This window comes from Oreochromis aureus, linkage group 6 (assembly GCF_013358895.1).
Source record: "Oreochromis aureus strain Israel breed Guangdong linkage group 6, ZZ_aureus, whole genome shotgun sequence".
NCBI lineage: Eukaryota > Metazoa > Chordata > Actinopteri > Cichliformes > Cichlidae > Oreochromis > Oreochromis aureus.
Genome location: NC_052947.1, coordinates 35,597,969 through 35,617,983, shown reverse-complemented (window position 1 = coordinate 35,617,983; position 20,015 = coordinate 35,597,969). Strand labels below are relative to the sequence as shown.

Here is a 20,015-nt window from a genome sequence, read left to right as displayed (position 1 = left end):
TCAACAAGAGCTTTAATCGTGTATTTCTAAACCTGTCTCACAGTAAAGCAGTGCCTATTGCCTTGAAATGAAATGAAAATACCTGACACATAAAGGTAGGTAAAGCTGAATTTTACTTGTACAGTGTCTGGCTTAGCAATGAATGTTCACTCAGATGGAACGAACTGAGTCCAAATCCTTATGAATATAAAATACTGCATGACAGCTTTAGTGAGTCCAAGTGACTTGTGTCCACGAATGTATGTCCATCATTTGTAATTTATCCAACACAGCTGACAAAAGTGAGACTTGTTTTTCATTTCATTCATTCTCACATTTCCCTCTTTGGCGATTTTCACCGTAGCTTATTGATTTGTGTCTGATCACTTTCACCTGTGCAAAATCTGTGCTATAGAGTCTTGCCTGTCCTCTTGTCAACTGTCAGATCATTAGTTTGTTAAACACTGCCTGATAAACATTAATGAGTTAATTCTGCCACTAAGATGAATCTGTTCCTTGCTTTCTGCTACATGTTTAAAGCAACTTTTGGCTGTTTCCTTTGTTACAAGGGGTCATCACGATGGGTAGCTTTGCATATTTGATTGGGCAATTTTTTTTATGCCAGATGCCCTTACTGATGCAACCCTCAAGGGATTTGTGTCTCCTCCTGGGATCAAATGAGAGATTTTTGACTGTATTTTAATCAACTACACTTTTTGTCATATGAGCTGTTCACCATTTGTATAAATAACTTATCAAAATGCTCATAATCAGCTGGGTTTTTCTGTCTTATTCAGCTTGTGTCTTTTGGTATTAGTATAGCCAATGTCCTTAATATTAGCTATACTGACAAAGATACAGATTCAGAGCTCTCTCTAAACACAGAAGTTTGCCCCTCAAACTTTCCGTTTGTGAGGGGCAGCCAATCACAAGATAGTTGGCTGAGAGTGAGGTTTTCCCTAAAGCGAGACAAGCTCAAATGCTCTTTTCAGTTAACTTTTGTTCACATAATTTGTCTAAATTATAACAACACAGGCAGTGTCATGGGTAGAGAAAGCCTGGGATTAAAGTGCTCAAGTCCCACACCATTGTTTTTATTTTTGCATGATTCACTGTTGATAATAATCCTTTATTACCACAAGATTGGCCACCTTTCTCATTGGCTTTAAGATTGGCTGTCCCTTGCAAATAGGAAATTTAAACAAGTGGTTGGAGATGCAATGCTAACAGCTAGAGCTATATGCTTAAAATGAGCATGTTAACGTTATCTGCTTTTGATGATATCATGCAGATCCAGAAGTACAGAAAATAAGGAAAGACAAAGGTATATTTTAAAGTGCTTTTGTGGGTTTCATTTTTTTAAACACAAATAACTGACGCCACCTCTCATACAGTTTAGTTGTCTTGAATTATTAATTTCCCAGCAGCTCTAAAGAAAGCAAGTACATGAAATATGTTTTTGGCTGGAAAGAAGAGCTCTGTTCAAAATATTTTGGGTGTCTGACATACGGTCAAAGATTTTTCTCCATTGAAAGAGCTGAAAGCTTGTTTATTTGTATGCAATCCTGAGGGGCTTGCACCCTCCTCTGTCACAGTCTATCTGTGTCACACGCACACACACACACACACCTGTCTTCCTGAGTCAGATCTGTAGCTCTGAATAATGGAAGAGTGGGCTGAGGTCAGACTGTTCAAGTGCAGGGGAAAGAGGGGAGACTCTTGCTTAAGCATCCCAGCCATATTTAATAAGTCAGAGAACAAACTCATCTTCCAAAAACTAGGCCAAATCACACAACAATATGATATCGCCTTAGACTGCCACTTGTAACATCTGGGTGACTAAAAATTTAAGAAAGTTACCACCATTATAAAGTTACAGTTCGTGGTTCAAATACACGACTCAGCTGGGAGAACAAGTATGAGGGAGATTTAGAGTCACTGTCTCCTCGTGTAATTACTAATGATGACGATGGTGATGATAATATGCCCTTGTGCATAGCTCATCTGATGAGGACTGACACAGCACCTCACCACTGTTACATCTTACAGTTTTGTTTCTCTAGGGTTGATGCTGAACCATGGGATCAACCCATCCATGCAGCTATCCTTTTTCTTCTGCTTATCTAGGGCTGGGTCGAGGTGGCAACAGCCTAAGCAGATATCAGACATCCCTCTGTAATATATCAAGTGATTTTATTTTACTAACTTATTATAGTCTATGTACAACGTCTTAAATTGTTGCTGTTGCATTATTTTGTAGGCAAATTTGGAAGCAAAGAATGAACCTTTATGGAAACTGTTTCTCAGCCATTGTTGCTCAACACTAATTCCACCACATTATTGAAGAAAGATTACTGCTGTTCTGCAGAGACCGTCATGTGTGCCTTTGTGACAAAAAATGGATGTCTGCTGCCACTTAGTGTATATACTGTGTCATTACAACCAATAACAAATTCTAGTGCACACTGAAGCTCTTGGGTACAGTTTACACTGCTAGATTACCATGTAGCGGACCCTATGGGTACCAAACATCTATTTTTAGTATTATTATTATCATTACTACTACTAATCATTTTACCATATTTATAGATATTGATTTAACACTTTATTCTACGTGTTCAGCATGTGTGGATGTCTCAAAAAAGAACACAGAAATAGTGGTATTCATTTTTTTCTTTATTCTGATCATCATTACAGAACATACAATAGTCAACAAAGTGCATGTGACACATAAAACAGCTCAATATTCATGGAGTGACATTGTGCATTTTGTTGCATGTATAATTACTTTTACATTTATACAAACAAAGATATTCAAATCATACACGCTACCTTAACCTGCTTATTGCTTGTACTCCTCTGCACCCCTCTACATGCATTTCACAGCAAAGGACAAGTTGCATCTAGAGCATTACAGTTTCCAGTAGTTACTACAGGCTGCAAACCATGTTGTAGGGAGGTAAAAGTTTGTTGCCCGAGCTTGTCTCTACAATAGAAAGATACAATATGAATGTTTCATTGAGCTTTATCAATAAATCATAGTTAAAGACAGACTGGAAACCAAGAACGAGCTGTTGGAAAGTATTCATGAGTTTGAGTGTGCGCCTTCATGAAGGTGTGCTGAGGTACATCTGCAAAGCAGGGGTGAAGATAAGGACAGTTCCCAGGATTGACACTGTTAGGAAGGCCCACAGGAAAATTCTGTCCAGCACCTGAGCCACAAATTTCCAGTCTTGTACAACCTGATGAAACAAAGAGAGACACAGAAACACAAAAGTACACAGAGTCTGAGTCTGTGTTGGCGCCAAACATTTTTTTCACAGTAAAACATCTCTCATTAGGGACATGTAAATGACTCCGTGCCACTTCTGTAACAGTAAACAGATAATGTAACACGCATGCAACCCAATTCGTCCCACATCTAGTCTTCCACTTAGCCACGCCTACCTCTCTTATAAAGTGCTCCTTTTTGATATGACGGCTGATGTAGCGAACGGAATTTGTGGCTTTCTCCAGCATTGCCAACCAAGCTTGGTTTTCATCCTCCTTCCCTCCATGGGGGCCTCTCTGCTGACCGCCACAGTGCCCAGGAACGCCCCTCCTTCCCGCACCTCGACGGGGCTTCAGCTCTGGGCTTCGCATCTCAATGTCTGGGAAGTGGTATCTGCAGATAATGACACTAAATCTGTTATTTTATTTATTTTATTTTGCATGTGTAGCTGCTAACTGAAACTGTTAGGCATTGAAGTTTAGTTAGAAATTTTATAACTAACTCTCTCAACTCTGAATGTTACATGAAATGATCAATACCATACTGTACAGTAAATCTAAAGTTACAACAGCAGAAAAGTAAAATATTTGTTTAACTAAAGCTGATCTTTGTTACCTGTCTGTGTGTCCCCTCATGCAAAGCAGTCTGGGCAGTCTCTGAAGAAAGAGGCTCTTTACCCAGGGGGCCATGGGGTGATAGGTGGCAGAGGAGCGATGGTGGACGTTAATCACAAAGACTGTGACAATAATGGAGAATGTGACAAAGATCATGATGAAGAGCAGGTACTCTCCAATTAGTGGGATCACCTGTAAATGTAAAAATGAAACAGTTATTCAGTTGTGTACAAACATCAGTAATACTTCCATCCATCCAGCTATCTTTTTTCTTCCACTTATTTGGCGCTCTGTCAAGGTGGCAACAGCCTAAGCAGATACCAGACCTCCCTCTCCCGAACCACCTCCTCCAGCTTATCCAGGGGAACACCAAAGTATATCCTGGGTCTATCCCAGGTCCTTCCCCAGTAGGACATGCCCAGCCTTAAATGTCATTCTTTCTATCACTAACCAAAGCTCGTGACCATAGGTGAGGGTGTGGACGCTGGTTGACCAGTAAATCAAGAGCGCCCCTAAACTATCTCTTCACCACTTTGGACTGGTGCAGCATCCATATAACTGCAGCTGTGACCCCAATCTGTCCGTCACTTCCCCATTACCATTACTCATGAACAAGACTGTAGGATACTTCCTCCACTCACTAATCAGCAAAATCTGGAATATTAGCCAAATTTAAAGAAAAATTAATGTCATGTAGTAGTGGTTTAAGAGACCTGAGTTTGTTTCACTGGCTTTTTAGGATGGACTGTATATAACATAAATAAATTCTTTTGATTCCTTGTGGTAGAATTTACTTTTTCTCATGTACTCTGCAGAAGATTACAAGTCTTTTGTGTATTATGTTTGAAAAGACTTCTGCTCAGGCTCGTGGCTACTAAATGATTGGAATTACGTGACATCATATAACTCAGTGTACCTCCGAGACTCCTAACTGTATAAGTCGTTTCACCTTAGCAACTGTATCAGGAGATTCAAGGAGCTGTTAATGAAGCAGAGACTGCACCCACCCACATGTTTCAGAGAAGAGCTTTAGTTTAACGCTGTAAGATGCCAGTGTAGATGTTTAAAATTCCATTTCATGCCTTTTTTTTTCTTTTTTGCTGTCATGGATGGAATTTGTTTATATTTAACTAAAAATGGCTTTAAAAATATTTAATGATGAACAAAGAACATTTCTGATGCATTTCAAAGCTTGTTAAATATAGATTTTATTCATTTGCAAAAAATACTAATTAGTCTAATAAATTTAATAAGCATGGTACACGTTTTAAGAGCTTTTATAGCATTTCTACTTACTTTTTGTTTAAACTATCCTCTGTAATAACATATTAACCCTGAAGAAAACATTCAGGCAACATTATAATAGTCTATGAAATATGCCTCGTAGTGGGCTGCAGACCGAAAAGTCATTGATTCTGTCATTGCCTTTGAAAGTAGTTTTTTCTGAAGGCTTTTTCATTTTTCTCTCCTGCTTGGTTAATGGAGCTGACATGCAGTTCAAGCAGCAGGTAATTGAGAAGGCTGTGGTTGTGCTCCATTTTAATTAGAGCATGCTGTAATTAAGATTGTAGTTAGGATAACTGAACACAGAAGAAAGAAAAGTGGATTAAAAATAAATAAATAATAATCATAATATAGCCCAGTAAAAACTTGACAATGGAGAAACACTGACATAGATTACCCACCTTTGAGGATGAAGGGATAATTTCTTCTATGACCAACAGGAATACAGTGAGCGATACCAGCACTGATGTTGAAAGTGAAAGTTTCTCTCCTTCATCTGATGGCAAATAGAATACCAGCACAGTAAGGAAGGACAGGCCAAGGCAGGGGATGATGAGGAAGAGGGTGTAGAACAAGGGCAACCTTTTAAGGATGAAGGAGTATGTGACAAATGGATACCAGTAAACCCCATCCCTCCTACTTCCCTTTACTCCTGTGGCATTGAGGATCTCCCATTCGCCATTATCAAAGAAGTCTTTACGATCCACGTAATGATCCACCAGGACAAGATCCACCATGTTTCCATCATAAGTCCAGGAACCGAACTTCATAGAGCAGTTCTGTCGGTCAAAGGGGAAGAAGGTGACATCCATGGTGCAGGAGGACTTATAGCTGGCGGGTGGAGTCCATGTTATGGTGCCATCCCAGCGCACAATGGCTTTAGTCATCAGTGAACCTTCAAAGCGACCATCAGCACTGGGAGAAAATGGAAAGAAATGGAAAAGAGAGAGGAAAAAAGGCTGAAGCCACAAATGTGAGGCAAGGTAATAACACACAAGGCAAAGGCATTAATGAATAAATTAAAAAAACAAAGCCACTGAGCACTGCCTCAGAATGTGGTACCAATGTGTGCAGAGTGTTGTGCAACTCACTTTTCATACAGAACAATATCAGGCAGCCATATTGTCTCCGAAGGCACTCTGATAGAGGTAATACCCCCATAATCATCAGGGTTCCACTTCAGCTTCACATCAACCCACTCCTATAAAAACACGAACAATAACACAATGACCCACTCTGATACATTTAGCCTACAAGCTAAGTGCGTGCAGTTTCTGCACACATGGTACTGTCCATGGTACCATCCATGCGCAGCACCATGGACAGCACCAGGCTGCTTGCTCAGCAGGAATGGAACGGACACCAGAATATGTTTTCCACCAGTATACTTCTCCTTATTTTTAAGGAGAAGTATACTGGTCATTTTACTTGCAAATACAATCTAAGATTATTATTTTTTTGCCCTTGTCATTGTGGTTTAAAAAAAACGACTTTCTATTTCTATCAAGAGCTCACTAGCAGAATTTTTACTAAATAATTATAATTAGAATAATTAACACTAAACTGTACAATGTGGCAGATATAAAGTAATGTTTACAATCAGGTGTAAACAGCAATAAGAATGGGGCCAATTCTTAATACTCTTTTGCTGTTCTTTTGCTGATCTGATGTTTAATATCCCTTGTAGAAAGTAACATTAGTGTAACACATTTAAAGGATGTATTGGGAATCATTAAAAGGTTATTACTAACAGGCTGAAAAAAAAAGGCAAAAGCAGTATGTAACAGTTAAAACTACCCTTATCTATTATACATCTACGCATATTTATTATCTTTATCTATTATACATCTTGTGTCAGCCAATTTAGTATTCACCAAGGCCAGAGACGTGTTGTTCAGTGAGCTCATCTCTCTCTGTAGTGCAGTCATCCAGGATGAACCCTCCTCTTAAATGTCCTTTGAACCTCTCCAAATTTAATAAAATATACAAAAGCAAAATTTAACAGTGTGTTAAAGATGGGTGCACAATGTGCCTCTGGAAATATGCGTAAATGGAAAATGTTCTATTGAGATTTATGTACTCAAGTTTTATTGTCTTTTAGCAAGATGACACTACTCCATAAAAATAATATTAATAAAATTGATAATTACTCCATAATTATTATTATTTTATATATGTGCAATGGTACATTTATACCTTTATTTAATCATGCAGTCTCACTCATTTAAATCTTCTTGTCAAGTGAGACCAAAAAAAAAGAAAAACTTATCAAAATTTGAATAATAACAATAAAAATTAGCTTATTTAAAGAAAACTGAAAATTAAAGATCCTATAATTTGTAAGCAGTAGAGCTAGTATTCACCTGCCAGAGCCAAACATTTGTAGTCATTAGCTGGTTCTTTTCATCCTGCAAGACAAAAAAAATAAGATACCAAGCTCATTATTTATAAATCTACTTACTTGAAATGATAAGTGAAGCTAATGAGGAGGTGAGCAGCAAACCCAAAGCTGGAGACAAAAAGCTGAGTGGCATTAAATAAAGGCATAAGCCTAAAAAGGTTGATGGGTTAATTGCTTCTTCAGCTTCCTACTTAATAAGTGCAGTTGAACAGCTTTTGGGGTCTCGCATATATTTTAGAGTTTCTCACTTTAGAGTACAAACAAAATTAGACAAAAAAATAAGAGATAGGTTACTCCAAATGAACACTTTCACTTGGAAAATTGTATATAATAACGACTTGGTTTACTACTGCTGTGATCTTGCTCCTATCTTGCGCTATGCAAAATAATGAAACCCACTGTATAAAAACAAATGAGGGTGGTGGAGGATTACCAGGAGAAGGTCAATGACAGAATGTGGAGTTTGAGAGCAGAAAAGTATAAAGTATTAAGAAAGATGAAAATCTATGAAATTGATTTTGTCTACTCTCGTGAGCTTGTGAGGCATAGCTGACTGCAACATCTTGAATTAATTTGGTATAAATATTTGCAGTTTAGACAGAAAACCAGAAGATGGCACTCTTCTAAATATTATCTTTCCAGAGAGAAGTACAAAAGTGAAATGCTGATGTAGTAAAACTGTTGCCCTCTTTAGACTTGGGGCAAGCAGCTTTGTGAGTGCATACTTGTGTGAATAATAAATGAAATCTGATTCCTCTCGGCATGATGGCCTCATTACTTCCTCTCCCACTACATGTATAAGTCCACTTTAGACTTCACTTTTAGTCTTTCTTCTTTTCTCTTTGTTTTTACTCTCTCTTCCTTTTGAGGTCCTTTAAATCCCTCTCGACACCCTTCTCCTTGTTTATCCTCACTGAAGGCTTCATCTCTACAATAGTTTATTTTTTACCTCCATATATAACATTTACACCTATTGTATGCTTCATCTGTCTATTGCCTTGCTTACCTATCTTCTAGTTCTCCTGCTGCTGTCTCTCCTCTTTTCTTATTTCCACACACCCCTTTCTCCACAGAAGGTTATAACAGGACTGTATTAACCATATTACATATTAATCTATGCTAATTTATGCAGAGTCACAGACACAGCTGTGTACTCACCTAAATCTACTTCGCTCACGAATTTGATCAATACCAACTGCCAAAATTGCCCAAATCTTTGTAATTGTAACCTAATATTATATAAAAAATATTGGGTAGAGTAAGCAGTGTAAACAAGCAGAGGCAATTCATAAAGCAATTTAACTAACTTGACATTACTATACACACTATATATCTCCTGCAGGTTTGTGGATGTGCGTGTTATTTCCTCACCACATCAACCAGCTGTGAGATCTTTAGTCCAAAGCGTACAGTGATGGTGTCATTGGCGTGCTGAACAGGCCGCACCCACTTCTGGTAACCTCTGAAAAGGTTCCTCAGCAGAGAATCCTCCAACTCTGCCAGCGACACAAAATCTTCCTGGACTGGAAGCAGCGGAAGAAGGTAGTAGGGATAAGGCCAAAAAAGAAAAATGTAAGACTGTTGTATGTAGTAAAAAGCAGGAGAAGATGCAGCTGTCACACACTTGTAAAGGAATAGATGTGCTTCTGGAATCAATGCAGATGTCTACACACGTCACATAATTACTCATATTTCACACAGACTGTACCTGAACATTACATTTGCCCGCCCCCCTTTTTTCCCTTTGATGTGTGTAAGTATAGTGATTAAACTCAGCTCTTTATTTACCTAAATTAAGGTGATTTACACTCACTGATTTCACGTTCTTTTGACCATTGTGGCTTTCAATAATGTTCTTTTAACATGCTGTTTCATTACTGTGTAGCTGTGTAAACCTTTTATAAGACACCACCACACTAGCAGAGCAGCTTAGCATAGCTCAAAATGATGGTGTTAATATGATGATATTTAACAGGTTTCATTTTAACAGTGTTCACATTTACACACTAACATGTCATAGCAAGTTCAGCAATTGGAATCATCTCCAGATATTTTATCTCCTTAATTGGCAAATTACTTTTGAGCCTCCGAAAATAGAGGACTATGTGTAAAAATGGCTGTCATGGCCAGCCAGTTAATTTAGCACTTGTGTCAGACCCTCTGAATTAATCCACTGTGGTGGGAAAATTATATATAAAAATGTCAATGTCCAAAACTTTGTTGACCTCATTGTACATCATAAAGTGCATTACTTAAAAGTAAAACTGGTTGAACCTCTAAACAGATGGCTACTTACCTCATATACACCCAACAGTCATGTGCAAAACAGATCTGCACATAACTGTCACCCTTTTCCAAGTTTTACATGTTTAAGTTATGCATGAACAAGCTCTACCACATGTCTCCGGAGTCTCAAAAATAAGTGGGATAAAAAATTAAGTCAGGGCCTTAGAGTCAGGCATGCACACACAGTCAGCCTCGGACTGACAGCTGGTCATGGCCGAGCGAATGCATCTAAGCTCCCAAGGCTGACAAGATGATCATACTGACATGATCACCTCAGACAGAACAATCGCCAGGGGAAACAAAAAGAGCTCAGAGCGCTTTGTGCAGTCAGGCACAAGACATAATAGTCAGTTAAAGAGTGACGCTCATGCTGAACAGGAAACAGTGCAATGAAGGAACAGTGCATTCATTTCAACAAGCCAGGAGATGTTTTTTTTAGGTAAACAGTTATAGAGAAGAACATGCAAGATTATGATGTGAATTTCAGTTTAGTTCATCTTTACTAAAATGCACGTGCATGAGTTTGAAACCTAGACTGAATAGAAAAAAACTACTCTTTGTGTGTAACTAAGATGCAAATGACAGCAGCATTCGCTGGACGCTCAGAGCATTATGTGGTATTTGTACTTGAGAGTCACACAAGAGCCTCCCACAGTAACTCTGTGGCTTTATCAGCTCAAAGCTTGGAGCAATTGTCCGCATAAGAGCCCGATATTTGGCACAGCCTATGGTAGTGTCACAACAGAAGCTGATAGACAGAAAAGAAAAGTTTGAATCAACAGCCTCTAAAATGAGAGGAATGCTGCAGAGGAGTGGAGAGTGCTGATAAGAGAAAGAGTGAGACAGAGTGACCCAAAGCTATTCCCTCTAGAATATAAGAGAGACTGAATAAGGGGGAAGGGGAGAGGTTGCTACAGAAGGGTACACTAACTGGGGCAAGGGGAATGAGAACAGACAGAAAAAAAGATAGAAGTGAGAAAACAAACTCCCACTTCCACTTGCATCTTAATGCAGCGACATTGCTCTCTGCTAAGCAACGCAATCTCCTTTTCGTCCTACATTTTGGTTTACAGTCGTGATATAATATTTTAGCTGGAGAGGGAGATAAGAAGGGCATCCCTATTTATATAATTATTAATAAATAATATAGGAAACTGGCTTTATTTTAGATTGCATTTAAAATGTAATCTGCAATAATTTATTCTGTTTTTGATTATGTTTGAAATACAGCAATAAAAAATCTCAATACGGTAATATATAATGGCATAGTGAAGACATTTGTCTACAAAATATCTTGATATCATGATGCAACACTGCATGTTGCTTTTTTCTAAGGCTTTTTGGGAGGGCCATGGTAAGTAATGATCTAGTGGCCACAATAATTCGAGCCAAAATGACTTAGCAAGCAAGAACAGCCTTGTAATGCAGGATGACACTTTAGAGGACTTCTGAACTTTTGCAGTAACAAAAGTTCAGAAGTCCTCTAAAGTGAAGAGAAAACATGCCAGAATGAGAACGCTTTCAACAGCTCAAGCTTTTATGGTAGAATGCCTAGACAGAAGCCACTTGAGTAAAAGAGACTTGTGAGACTGTCAACTTAGTTTATTTTATTTGGTCCTAAAAATCTTACAAACTTGGTTTCTAACCAGATACTTACTCTAGATTGCATTACATTGGCCTCTAGTAATTCTCTGCAGAATCTTGGAGTCCATTTTGACCAGGATATGTCCTTCAACATGCATATTAAACAAATATGTAGGACTGCTTTCTTGCATTTGTGCAATATCTATAAAAGAAACAGACCGAGTGGGTCTGAAAGACAAACGGAACTATTTCAGCAGAACTCCAAGCTCCAAGCTCACTCCATGCTCAGGCACTGGTCGAATATTAGTAAGATTTCATTTTTTGCTCTTTGCTTAGAGGTTTGACACTTTATTGACTTATTGATTCCTTATCAATCATCTCTGAGCCAGAACACAATAAAGAAAAAGAGGAAAATAAAAGGCTTGCATATGACTATGCATATGCTTGCATATGTGCAAAGGCTCCACTGCTATGGTGGAAAAGCATGCTGGCACTGGTAAAAATAATAAAAGCTTGGAGGCATATCATTCAGATTAATTAGAAAATCTGGAAATGGTTTTCTACTCCCATCCCTACTCATTATCTGGTGGGTACAATCCATGCAATGAACTGTACTGTAGGAATGTGTCTCTTTGTCATGGACAGAGAAACGGGTGAAAGAATAATAATGATTGCAGCCAAATGCAGAGAGGTCCTTGAAGAAGTTCTGAAATGGATATACCTCATGAAGTGGTGATGCTGAAACTTAAAGCATGACAGTGAAGTGAAGCATCCAGCTAGGTCAACACTTGCATGGCTTCAGGACAGGTTTCTCATCATTAACCCTACCAAGAGTCTAAACCTAACCCTATACAATATTTGTAGAAAGATGCTTCCCATTTAATCTGATGGTGCCTGAGAAGAACACCTCGGAAGTATTTCAATAAACTGCCCCAGTTCAGACACGTCCTGTAGAGACTTACCTGTACAGACTCAAAGCTGTCATTGAATCTATAATCATGTGAATGAACATTCTGAATGTTTGTGCATATAACAGATATAAATTTGCTTTTTTTAAAATATGCAAACATTTGATAGTTATTGGTCATTAAGTAAGGAAAAAACATGGAAAAAACAAAAACATACAGTGTGGGTAAGATGTGAAGCATGTGTGTGTGCGTGTGTGTGTGTGCATGGACACAAATATACCCTGTATTTTTTTCATTTTTTGATTCCTCTTGTTCTCTGTTGGGTGTGCTGCCATAAGTTAAAGCACATGCTGTGTTCAGACGCAGACAGATTACCTACTATTGCATCAGATCCCCACTCAGTTTGTAAAGACTTGAAATGGGGCAACAACACACTCAGCTGAATCCATCTATCTCCCATCTCAACAGGAAGCAGCCCATCTCGAGATTCTCATCAACAAAAACCCAGGAGCCCCTGTAGTCAAACACCACAGGGATGGATTCCTCTACAAGGGCCAACTCCCTCCCTCAGAGAGATGCTTACTGACCCTGCACTATGTGAGTGTGTGCATATTTGACTGAGCAAAGGTAAAGAGGAAAGTATTGATCAGAACACACACACACTGTGATGGTTGGAAGGATGCGGTTGTTTCTCTGTGGGGAAATTATAATGCATTAGGTTGAGTGTGTGTGTGTGTGTGTGTGTGTGTGTGTGTGTGTGTGTGTGTGTGTGTGTGTGTGTGTGTGTGTGTGTGTGTCTGAGACAGTAAGAGAGGTTTGCTGATGATTGATAGAGACAAAGGAGTGACCCAGCATGCAAACATGCACCCTGCCTCCTCCTCAATTTGAAGCACCTCATGGGTGACAACTGGTATGATCACCTTGACGTGACTACCATCTGTTCACATAGAGCCACAGCAGGATGCACCACTGCGAGGGGTAATGTGAGAGAAGGAAACCGGAGGGGAACACATCTTTTTGGTCACACACCAGTGCATATGAACAGCAGTTTAACTTTATATTCTAACTCCACTGTCACTGTTTCAGTCTAGGCAAGTTGACAGAGGTTTAAATCTTTATTGGTTTGTCTGTGTGTCAACAGAATTATGCAAAAAAGGCCAAGCTGAACCTCTTGACATTCACCAGGTCACTCATGACATATATGGTAATCACTAGGGTTTTTTTTTTTTTCACATACTAAAGAAGCATATTTATAGAAACTACAAGTTGTGTCATTTTACCACTACGGGACTAATAAAGGATTATCTTTTCATTGTTATAATAAGGGTAGAGTAGGAAGTGAGCTTTGAATGCTGAGGGGAAATTTAAATATTACCCCTCGGCCATGAAAAGTGATTTAAGTGACTCTGAATGTGGCATGGCTGTTGGTGCCAGACAGGCAGGTCTGAGTATTTCAGAAACTGCTGATCTACTGGGATTTCTACTGGGAAGGTTTACAGAGGATGGTACGAAAAAGATAAAATCCCTTGACCAGCAGTTCTCTGAGTAAAGCTGCCAAGCTGACAGAAAAGTAACAGTAACTCAATTAACCATTCATTACAAGCAAGGTATGCAGAAGAGCACCTTTACATACGCATGCAAATGTTACAACTTGCACAGCCACTGCAACATTTAGATGTTAGGGTGAGAATTTGGTGAAAACGGCATGAAAGCATGGATCCATCCTGCCTCGCATGGGATATTTTCTTGGCACACTTTGAGCATAATTTAAACACCATGTCCTTCCTAGCATTGTTGCTGACTGTGTTCATACCTTTATCGCCACAGTGTACCCATTTTCTGATGGCTTCTTCCAGCAGGATAATGTGCCACGTCACAAAGTTCATACATCGGATCTTATTCCAACTGAGCACCTTTGTTATATAATGGAATGGGAGATTCACATTCTTGATGCGCAACTGACATTTCTGCAGCATGTAATAGATGCTATAATGTCAGTATGAACCAAAATCTCTGAAGAATGCTTCCAGCACGTTGTTCATCTAAACCATGAAGTATTAAGGCAAAAGGCCAAGGCCACTGAGATGAAGTGGATTTAGTGAGGCATGTGCATAAACACACAAACAGATAAACAACTTTAGATTGTTAATCTGTGTCTGTGTGTTAAAGTAATATCTGCCCACGCTCACACACACACACACATGACAGTAGGAATAAGAGACAGCAGTTTGATTGTGGACTTCTTTTCTGCCATCTCTGTGCCACAGTATTTTGCTCAATATATTTCATATCAAATTCTACAAGGCATAGCCGCTCATGGCTTTATTATGTAAGGGAATTCTTCTCTCCCATTGCTGTGAATATGTATTGTATTTATACCGTCCCTTATTGTTCTACTGTAGTGTTATAAAGCCCATTCTTAGTCACACATCCCAAGGGGGGGCGCTGTGAACTCACTCTTTAATAAATCATAAACATGCTCTTTCACCTAACCCCATCGCTTTGTCCTGCGCCCTGATTACAAACTATAATCATATTTAAACTACACAGCATGATTGCCTCTTTTTAGAACACCTTTATCACTGGGCAGAGCCGTGGTTAGCCAATTAGTGTGAATATTGAGAATATAACGTGTTTAATTAGACACAATTCTCCTGCTCAATCTTCTGTCAGTTTGAGCTTTTGTTTAGTACAAATTAGATTTTCTGTCCTGACAGTTACGCAGCTTCAGCAGTTTAAAGGCGAGTGTTTCCAGATTCTTACCTTGCATCGTAGCTTTCCCAAGAGCCACGCAGAACCACAACACCGCAACCGCAAACTTCATCTTTCCTCCTGTCATCAACGAAACCGAGTGGATATTTCCACAGCGAAGATCAAATTATCTGACTGTTCATCCCTGCATGCATCTCGGCAGCCAAGTGGGACCTCCGGAGTGTCACCGCCGTGATGTGCAGTTTAAATAATGAAGGACGGTCGGTTGTTGGTGGCTTTGTACAACACGCACCGCCTTCACGCTGCGAAACACCACCTTGTGTCGAATATGTGTGTGTGTGTGTGTGTGTGTGTGTGTGTGTGTGTGTGTGTGTGTTTTTGTTTTGTTTTTTCCTTGTCTTGGTTCTGTCGCCTGTTGGGTTTCTCTGCACCTTCTTTTGGTGCGTGTCCCGCAGCAGAGATGGATCCTGCCCGTGCCGAGCTGGGCTGAGGGCGGGACAGAAGAGGGCTGGCTTGTCATACTGTGGGATGTAGGAGGGAGGACAGATCTGGTCCCCAATCAGAGAAACAAATAAAGAAATAAAAAATAAAATACATTTGTGCGTGAGCAAATACTAGCATCTATGATTGGGAAATTACATGCATGGTCTTATTATTAATGTTAAATATTCCAGAGTAGTGCAGCTCAGTCGACACTCGTCAAATACGAATGATCCCCCCAAAAAATGCATAATAGAAAAGAAGATTAAACTTGACTGTATTGTCTCTAGTTCAGAGTTACAGGTTGTTACATTTTTTATTCAGTGATGTGTGTGGTGCTAAGATGCTCGCTTGAATCTGTTACCCCACCACAAAGGGATGGCATGCTGCAATGACTGCTCTTCATTGTCACTTACACGAATATTGCAAGTGTAAGAAAGAGCTGTGGTTTGCATATTCAACAAGTGAGGCAACTCTAAAAACGTTATATAAATGACAAAACTTGAAATAAATACCAAGTAGGTTGTTCCAGAGCTGAATTTCTAGTACAGAAAATCCTGTTTGAGTTTTAACAGACAGTGTTTGCTTGCTAAGCCATGACAGGAATAGTACAACAAAGAAGGAATTTAATAATGAGAAGACTAACTTTAAAAGATACACGCTAAGATACACACCAGCTGCTGAAGCGACACACTTTTTTCCCTTTCCTCAACCCTCCTGAAGTTACATGTTCACACAAGGAGCAAATAATTGTGATGGACTGCAGCACTTATTGCTTTACTTGCAATAGTGCTGATGTGGTGAAGCACTTTGGTTTATGATTAATGGCTTAAGATAATCTTTCAGGAAGCAGTGACCTGTAAGTTTCCAAGAAGCGCATTACACAGTTTTATAGGTAGTGCATTATCATTACTCATCAGAGAGCGGAACTGATGCTTCATTCATTCGACTAGACAGAAAAAGACACTTACGCTATGCAAGCCATGTTATGTCCATATACATATGCATGCTGTGCTCCGATCTTTTTGGCTGGGTGTGGTTGTATAACACAAAGAAACTGAATCAATCATAATAATATAAATACAACGAGCAGGGGATGATAAAAGCATCCAGTGACTGGAACTATGCTGTAGACTCTGGCACATCACTTCCTGAAACTAAATCTGATTAGAGGTTATAATGTATGTGGGCATCGTAGACCTTGATTAGAGCCTGAATCCACAAGGCTGGAGATACTCGTGCAATTATTTTTAAGTATTTTCTTATTCCAAAGCTATCACCTTTCACTTATAAAAGGTAAAGTGAGGAGAAGAGCACTTACTGCAGCACAATCTATCTAATTACTTGCAGTACAAGCTGAGCAGATGAGATGATCTAACTATCGATTTTGAAAATTTTCCATACACTATTTGGATACTGAGAAATATCTATCGCCTTTAGTTATAATCACGTCACTACCAGTTGTCAGCAGTGTAACAGACAGAGAATCTGACCAATTGACAATGACCAGGCTTCCCAATAGGTCAAGCAATTTTACACTCCTCATATGTAATATAAAATGCATTGTGTCACTGTTTAAAAGACAACCAGTAGAGAACAAATAGAGTGTGAAGAATGGGGTTGATTTATTGAGGCACAACAGGCCAGCAGCCAGCCCATCTGACACAGAGCAGACAGTTCGGATTCATTTGCTTTGTGTCATTTATTCAGGCAATCAAATAAGCAGTTGGTTGACTCGTAAACAACTCATGGCGATTTAGTGAAGAAGATGGAATCCCACTCTCTCTGCTAATTAAGTTTGAGCTAACAGCAGCTGGAAGAAGAACTGTAAGGTGAATCATCCTGCACCTACACACAAACACACATTCAGGTCACATGCTTGAAAATCTGCCACTCGGCTGCTTTTGTTGGCTTTGTGTGTCTCATTAAATGCCATCTTATGCCAGCACCTGATCGCTGCTCTGGTATTGCCAAGATTTGCCCAGGGGGACAGCCCAGCCTATCTGTCTCAAACACACATAGACAAACACATTCCTGTCAAATAAGAAAAACCTTCATGTTTATCTAACACACAAACAACCTATGCGTCTTCTGTGTCGATGTAAACAAACTGAAGTGGATGCTTTTAGAGTCTTGTTATCCAACAATGGTAGTAAATGTAGATTCTGGATGGACTTAAAATTGCAGACTACTTCAGTAATTAGTCTCATTCACTCCCAATCCAAGTTAATTAAGAAAATGAGTTCACATTAAGGTCATGAGTGCTGAGGGAAGGTCGGTAGAGCAGTTTGTGCCTTAATTATACAAGAAATTATCAAAATTCTTGAGGATCTGGAATACACAGATGAGTCCAGAGTTTTTGTCTCTATTTTTTTTCTCTGTCACTTAATATCAGCTTTATATCTATTACTTGTATTTTCCCCACTTTTGATGAGTAAATGAATGGTTGACTGTAGCAGAAAATCTATCACGTTGGTATTCATCCCTGACTGCAACGCATTAAGTAAATGTTTTTTTTTCTCATGAATGAGTATATCACTTTATGTTGCTTGACTACTCAGTCACTGTGGAATCACTGCTGCCCTTTAAGCCAGAGGTAATAGACCAAAACTTAATGCAAGGCACGTATACCTGACTACTCACACACTAACAGACAAATGCGCTAACAAATATCAATCCTCTTTATCAAACTGCAGTCATTTTCACTTCCATTTAGGCAGCTTTGCTTTGGTATGTGTTCAGTGACCTTTTCACTCCAAACAGCAAGAGAATTAAAATAAGAACATTTGCCCCTGGCTGTGTACCCACGAGTTTCTTTCTTTATCTTTACATTGACAAAAAAAAAAAAAAAGATCCTTCTAGAGTTTTTGGGGCAAATATTGGATTTGCCAAAGAATTAAATTACCTTAGACTATGTTTTATCTATAAGCTATTCTTTTTAGAGTTATTCTACATCATTATTTAGCCTAATATCTCACCAAACTGGTTATAACCAGATACATTTCACCTAAGCAAACTGGATCAATAAAACTAGAAATCTCTGTATGTATCCTTTTTATATGTATTTTTCTGTATTTATTTATCTTTTTTTTGTTTTATGGTAATTAATGTTTCATTCAATGTTTCATGTACTTAAAACACAGAGATCACATAATGAAGTCACTGAAGAGTGTGACAAATAAAATGGTTTGCAAATAGGCTTCCAAAGACTGTGACATCTCCTTTGTTGATGCCAACATGCCTCTGACTCATAGTAGTACTAGTGTAGAAAAATCTGACCTGATGGTGACTTCATCCTGCATGAGGTAATACCTAGGACTGCCCCACCTTTTCATTTTTTTTTCACAAAACAGTAAATATTATGGACATTTCTTATTTTCTTTTTCTTTTCTACTTGTATTGCACTACATCACTAGCAATTCATGCACATATAGCTTTGTTTCTGTCTTGAGATCACTTATAGGGTTTCATCTTTGAAAACTGAACATGAGGTCTATATTCACCCAGCAATCGTCTATTTGTTTCTCATGCAAAAGGTCTTGCCAGACTGAGTTTACAGAATAGATCTTAGATGGAAAAAAGGACACTGTTTTTAAACACCCAAACACTAAAACCACTTACAAAGTTCTTTAGTGCTAAAGACTCAGGGTTTCTGCAAGGGATGGTGGACTTAGTATGTTGGCACGGCATGGCTCAGGTGCTTAAAAGGAACAGGCTGTTCACTGGAAAAGTCTATTTGACAAGGAAAAACAGAAAGGATGGAAGACACAAAGGTTTGGGTAGATCGGAAACCAGAATGTTGATTATGACAAAGCGATAACTCCGATTTTCTGCCCCAGTTGCCGTGGCAGCCAGGAGCAGCTGCAGAAGCAGGAAAGCATTTGCTCTGCCATTCCACTCCTTCATTCCCTGAGCCAGTCAATTATCAATGATATGGAAATGCAAGGAAAATCCTGCTGGGCCCACTGCCTGACACAAGCTGGGGCCACAGGAGGGAGAAGAGGCATACACAGAAAGCGAGAGAATAAAACAGGTTGTCTGGTTGGCCTATAGCTGATGTTAAAATCATGGACAGATTAGAAAGGGAAGAAAAAACAATCATAAATACACAGATGCACTCTCACACTTGCTTTTCTCCCTCAGGAAGTAATGACATTATGTAGCATTCATTCACTGGAGACTTACACTAACATTAACCACACACCAATCATGCATTAAAATCACCAACAGGTGAAACAAATACAGTAGCGTTGTTTGACAGTGGCCTGCTTCTTGACAGTAGCACCTCTCAGGATATGTTATCTGACAAGTGACAATGAGTTCTCAAAAGAGATGAATCTAAAGAAAAGATGAGAGTGATGTTAAACTGTGGTGGCCACATGACTGCGTCAGAGCATCACCAAAACAGCAGTTCTGTCCGGACCACTATTGTCATAGAACATAGTTATTTTCTGATCTGTTCCAGGAACTCTCATCACTCCACATGCATATGTGGA

General features: G+C 39.1%; 1 protein-coding gene across 2 annotated transcripts; it reads right to left on the bottom strand.

Annotated features, from left to right (window-relative positions):
* Positions 1-2,642: 2,642 nt before the first annotated feature.
* chrnb3a (cholinergic receptor nicotinic beta 3 subunit a) lies at positions 2,643-15,563 on the bottom strand. 2 transcript variants are annotated; one of them, XM_039612995.1, is made up of 9 exons: positions 15,091-15,563; positions 8,921-9,072; positions 7,512-7,556; positions 7,023-7,113; positions 6,240-6,349; positions 5,550-6,063; positions 3,866-4,056; positions 3,427-3,643; positions 2,643-3,221 (listed from the first exon to the last, which is right to left on the bottom strand). In XM_039612995.1, exons 4-9 carry the CDS (start codon positions 7,074-7,076, stop codon positions 3,087-3,089), a joined length of 1,221 nt encoding a protein of 406 aa, XP_039468929.1. In that variant the 5' UTR covers positions 7,077-7,113; positions 7,512-7,556; positions 8,921-9,072; positions 15,091-15,563; the 3' UTR covers positions 2,643-3,086. The 2 variants fall into 2 exon arrangements, with proteins under 2 accessions (XP_039468929.1, XP_031606259.1); XM_031750399.2 differs by lacking the exon at positions 7,023-7,113.
* Positions 15,564-20,015: the final 4,452 nt, after the last annotated feature.

What these genes read in the sequence shown, in the direction of transcription:
- chrnb3a (XM_031750399.2), bottom strand. Translation starts at nt 15,166, where the DNA reads ATGACAGGAGGAAAGATGAAGTTTGCGGTTGCGGTGTTGTGGTTCTGC. An exon ending in CAAATGTTTGGCTCTGGCAG is followed by an intron (nt 6,350 to 7,511) that starts GTGAATACTAGC and finishes GTGTTTTTATAG; the next exon opens with GAGTGGGTTGATGTGAAGCT. An exon ending in ATGAGGGGACACACAGACAG is followed by an intron (nt 3,644 to 3,865) that starts GTAACAAAGATC and finishes CATTATCTGCAG; the next exon opens with ATACCACTTCCCAGACATTG.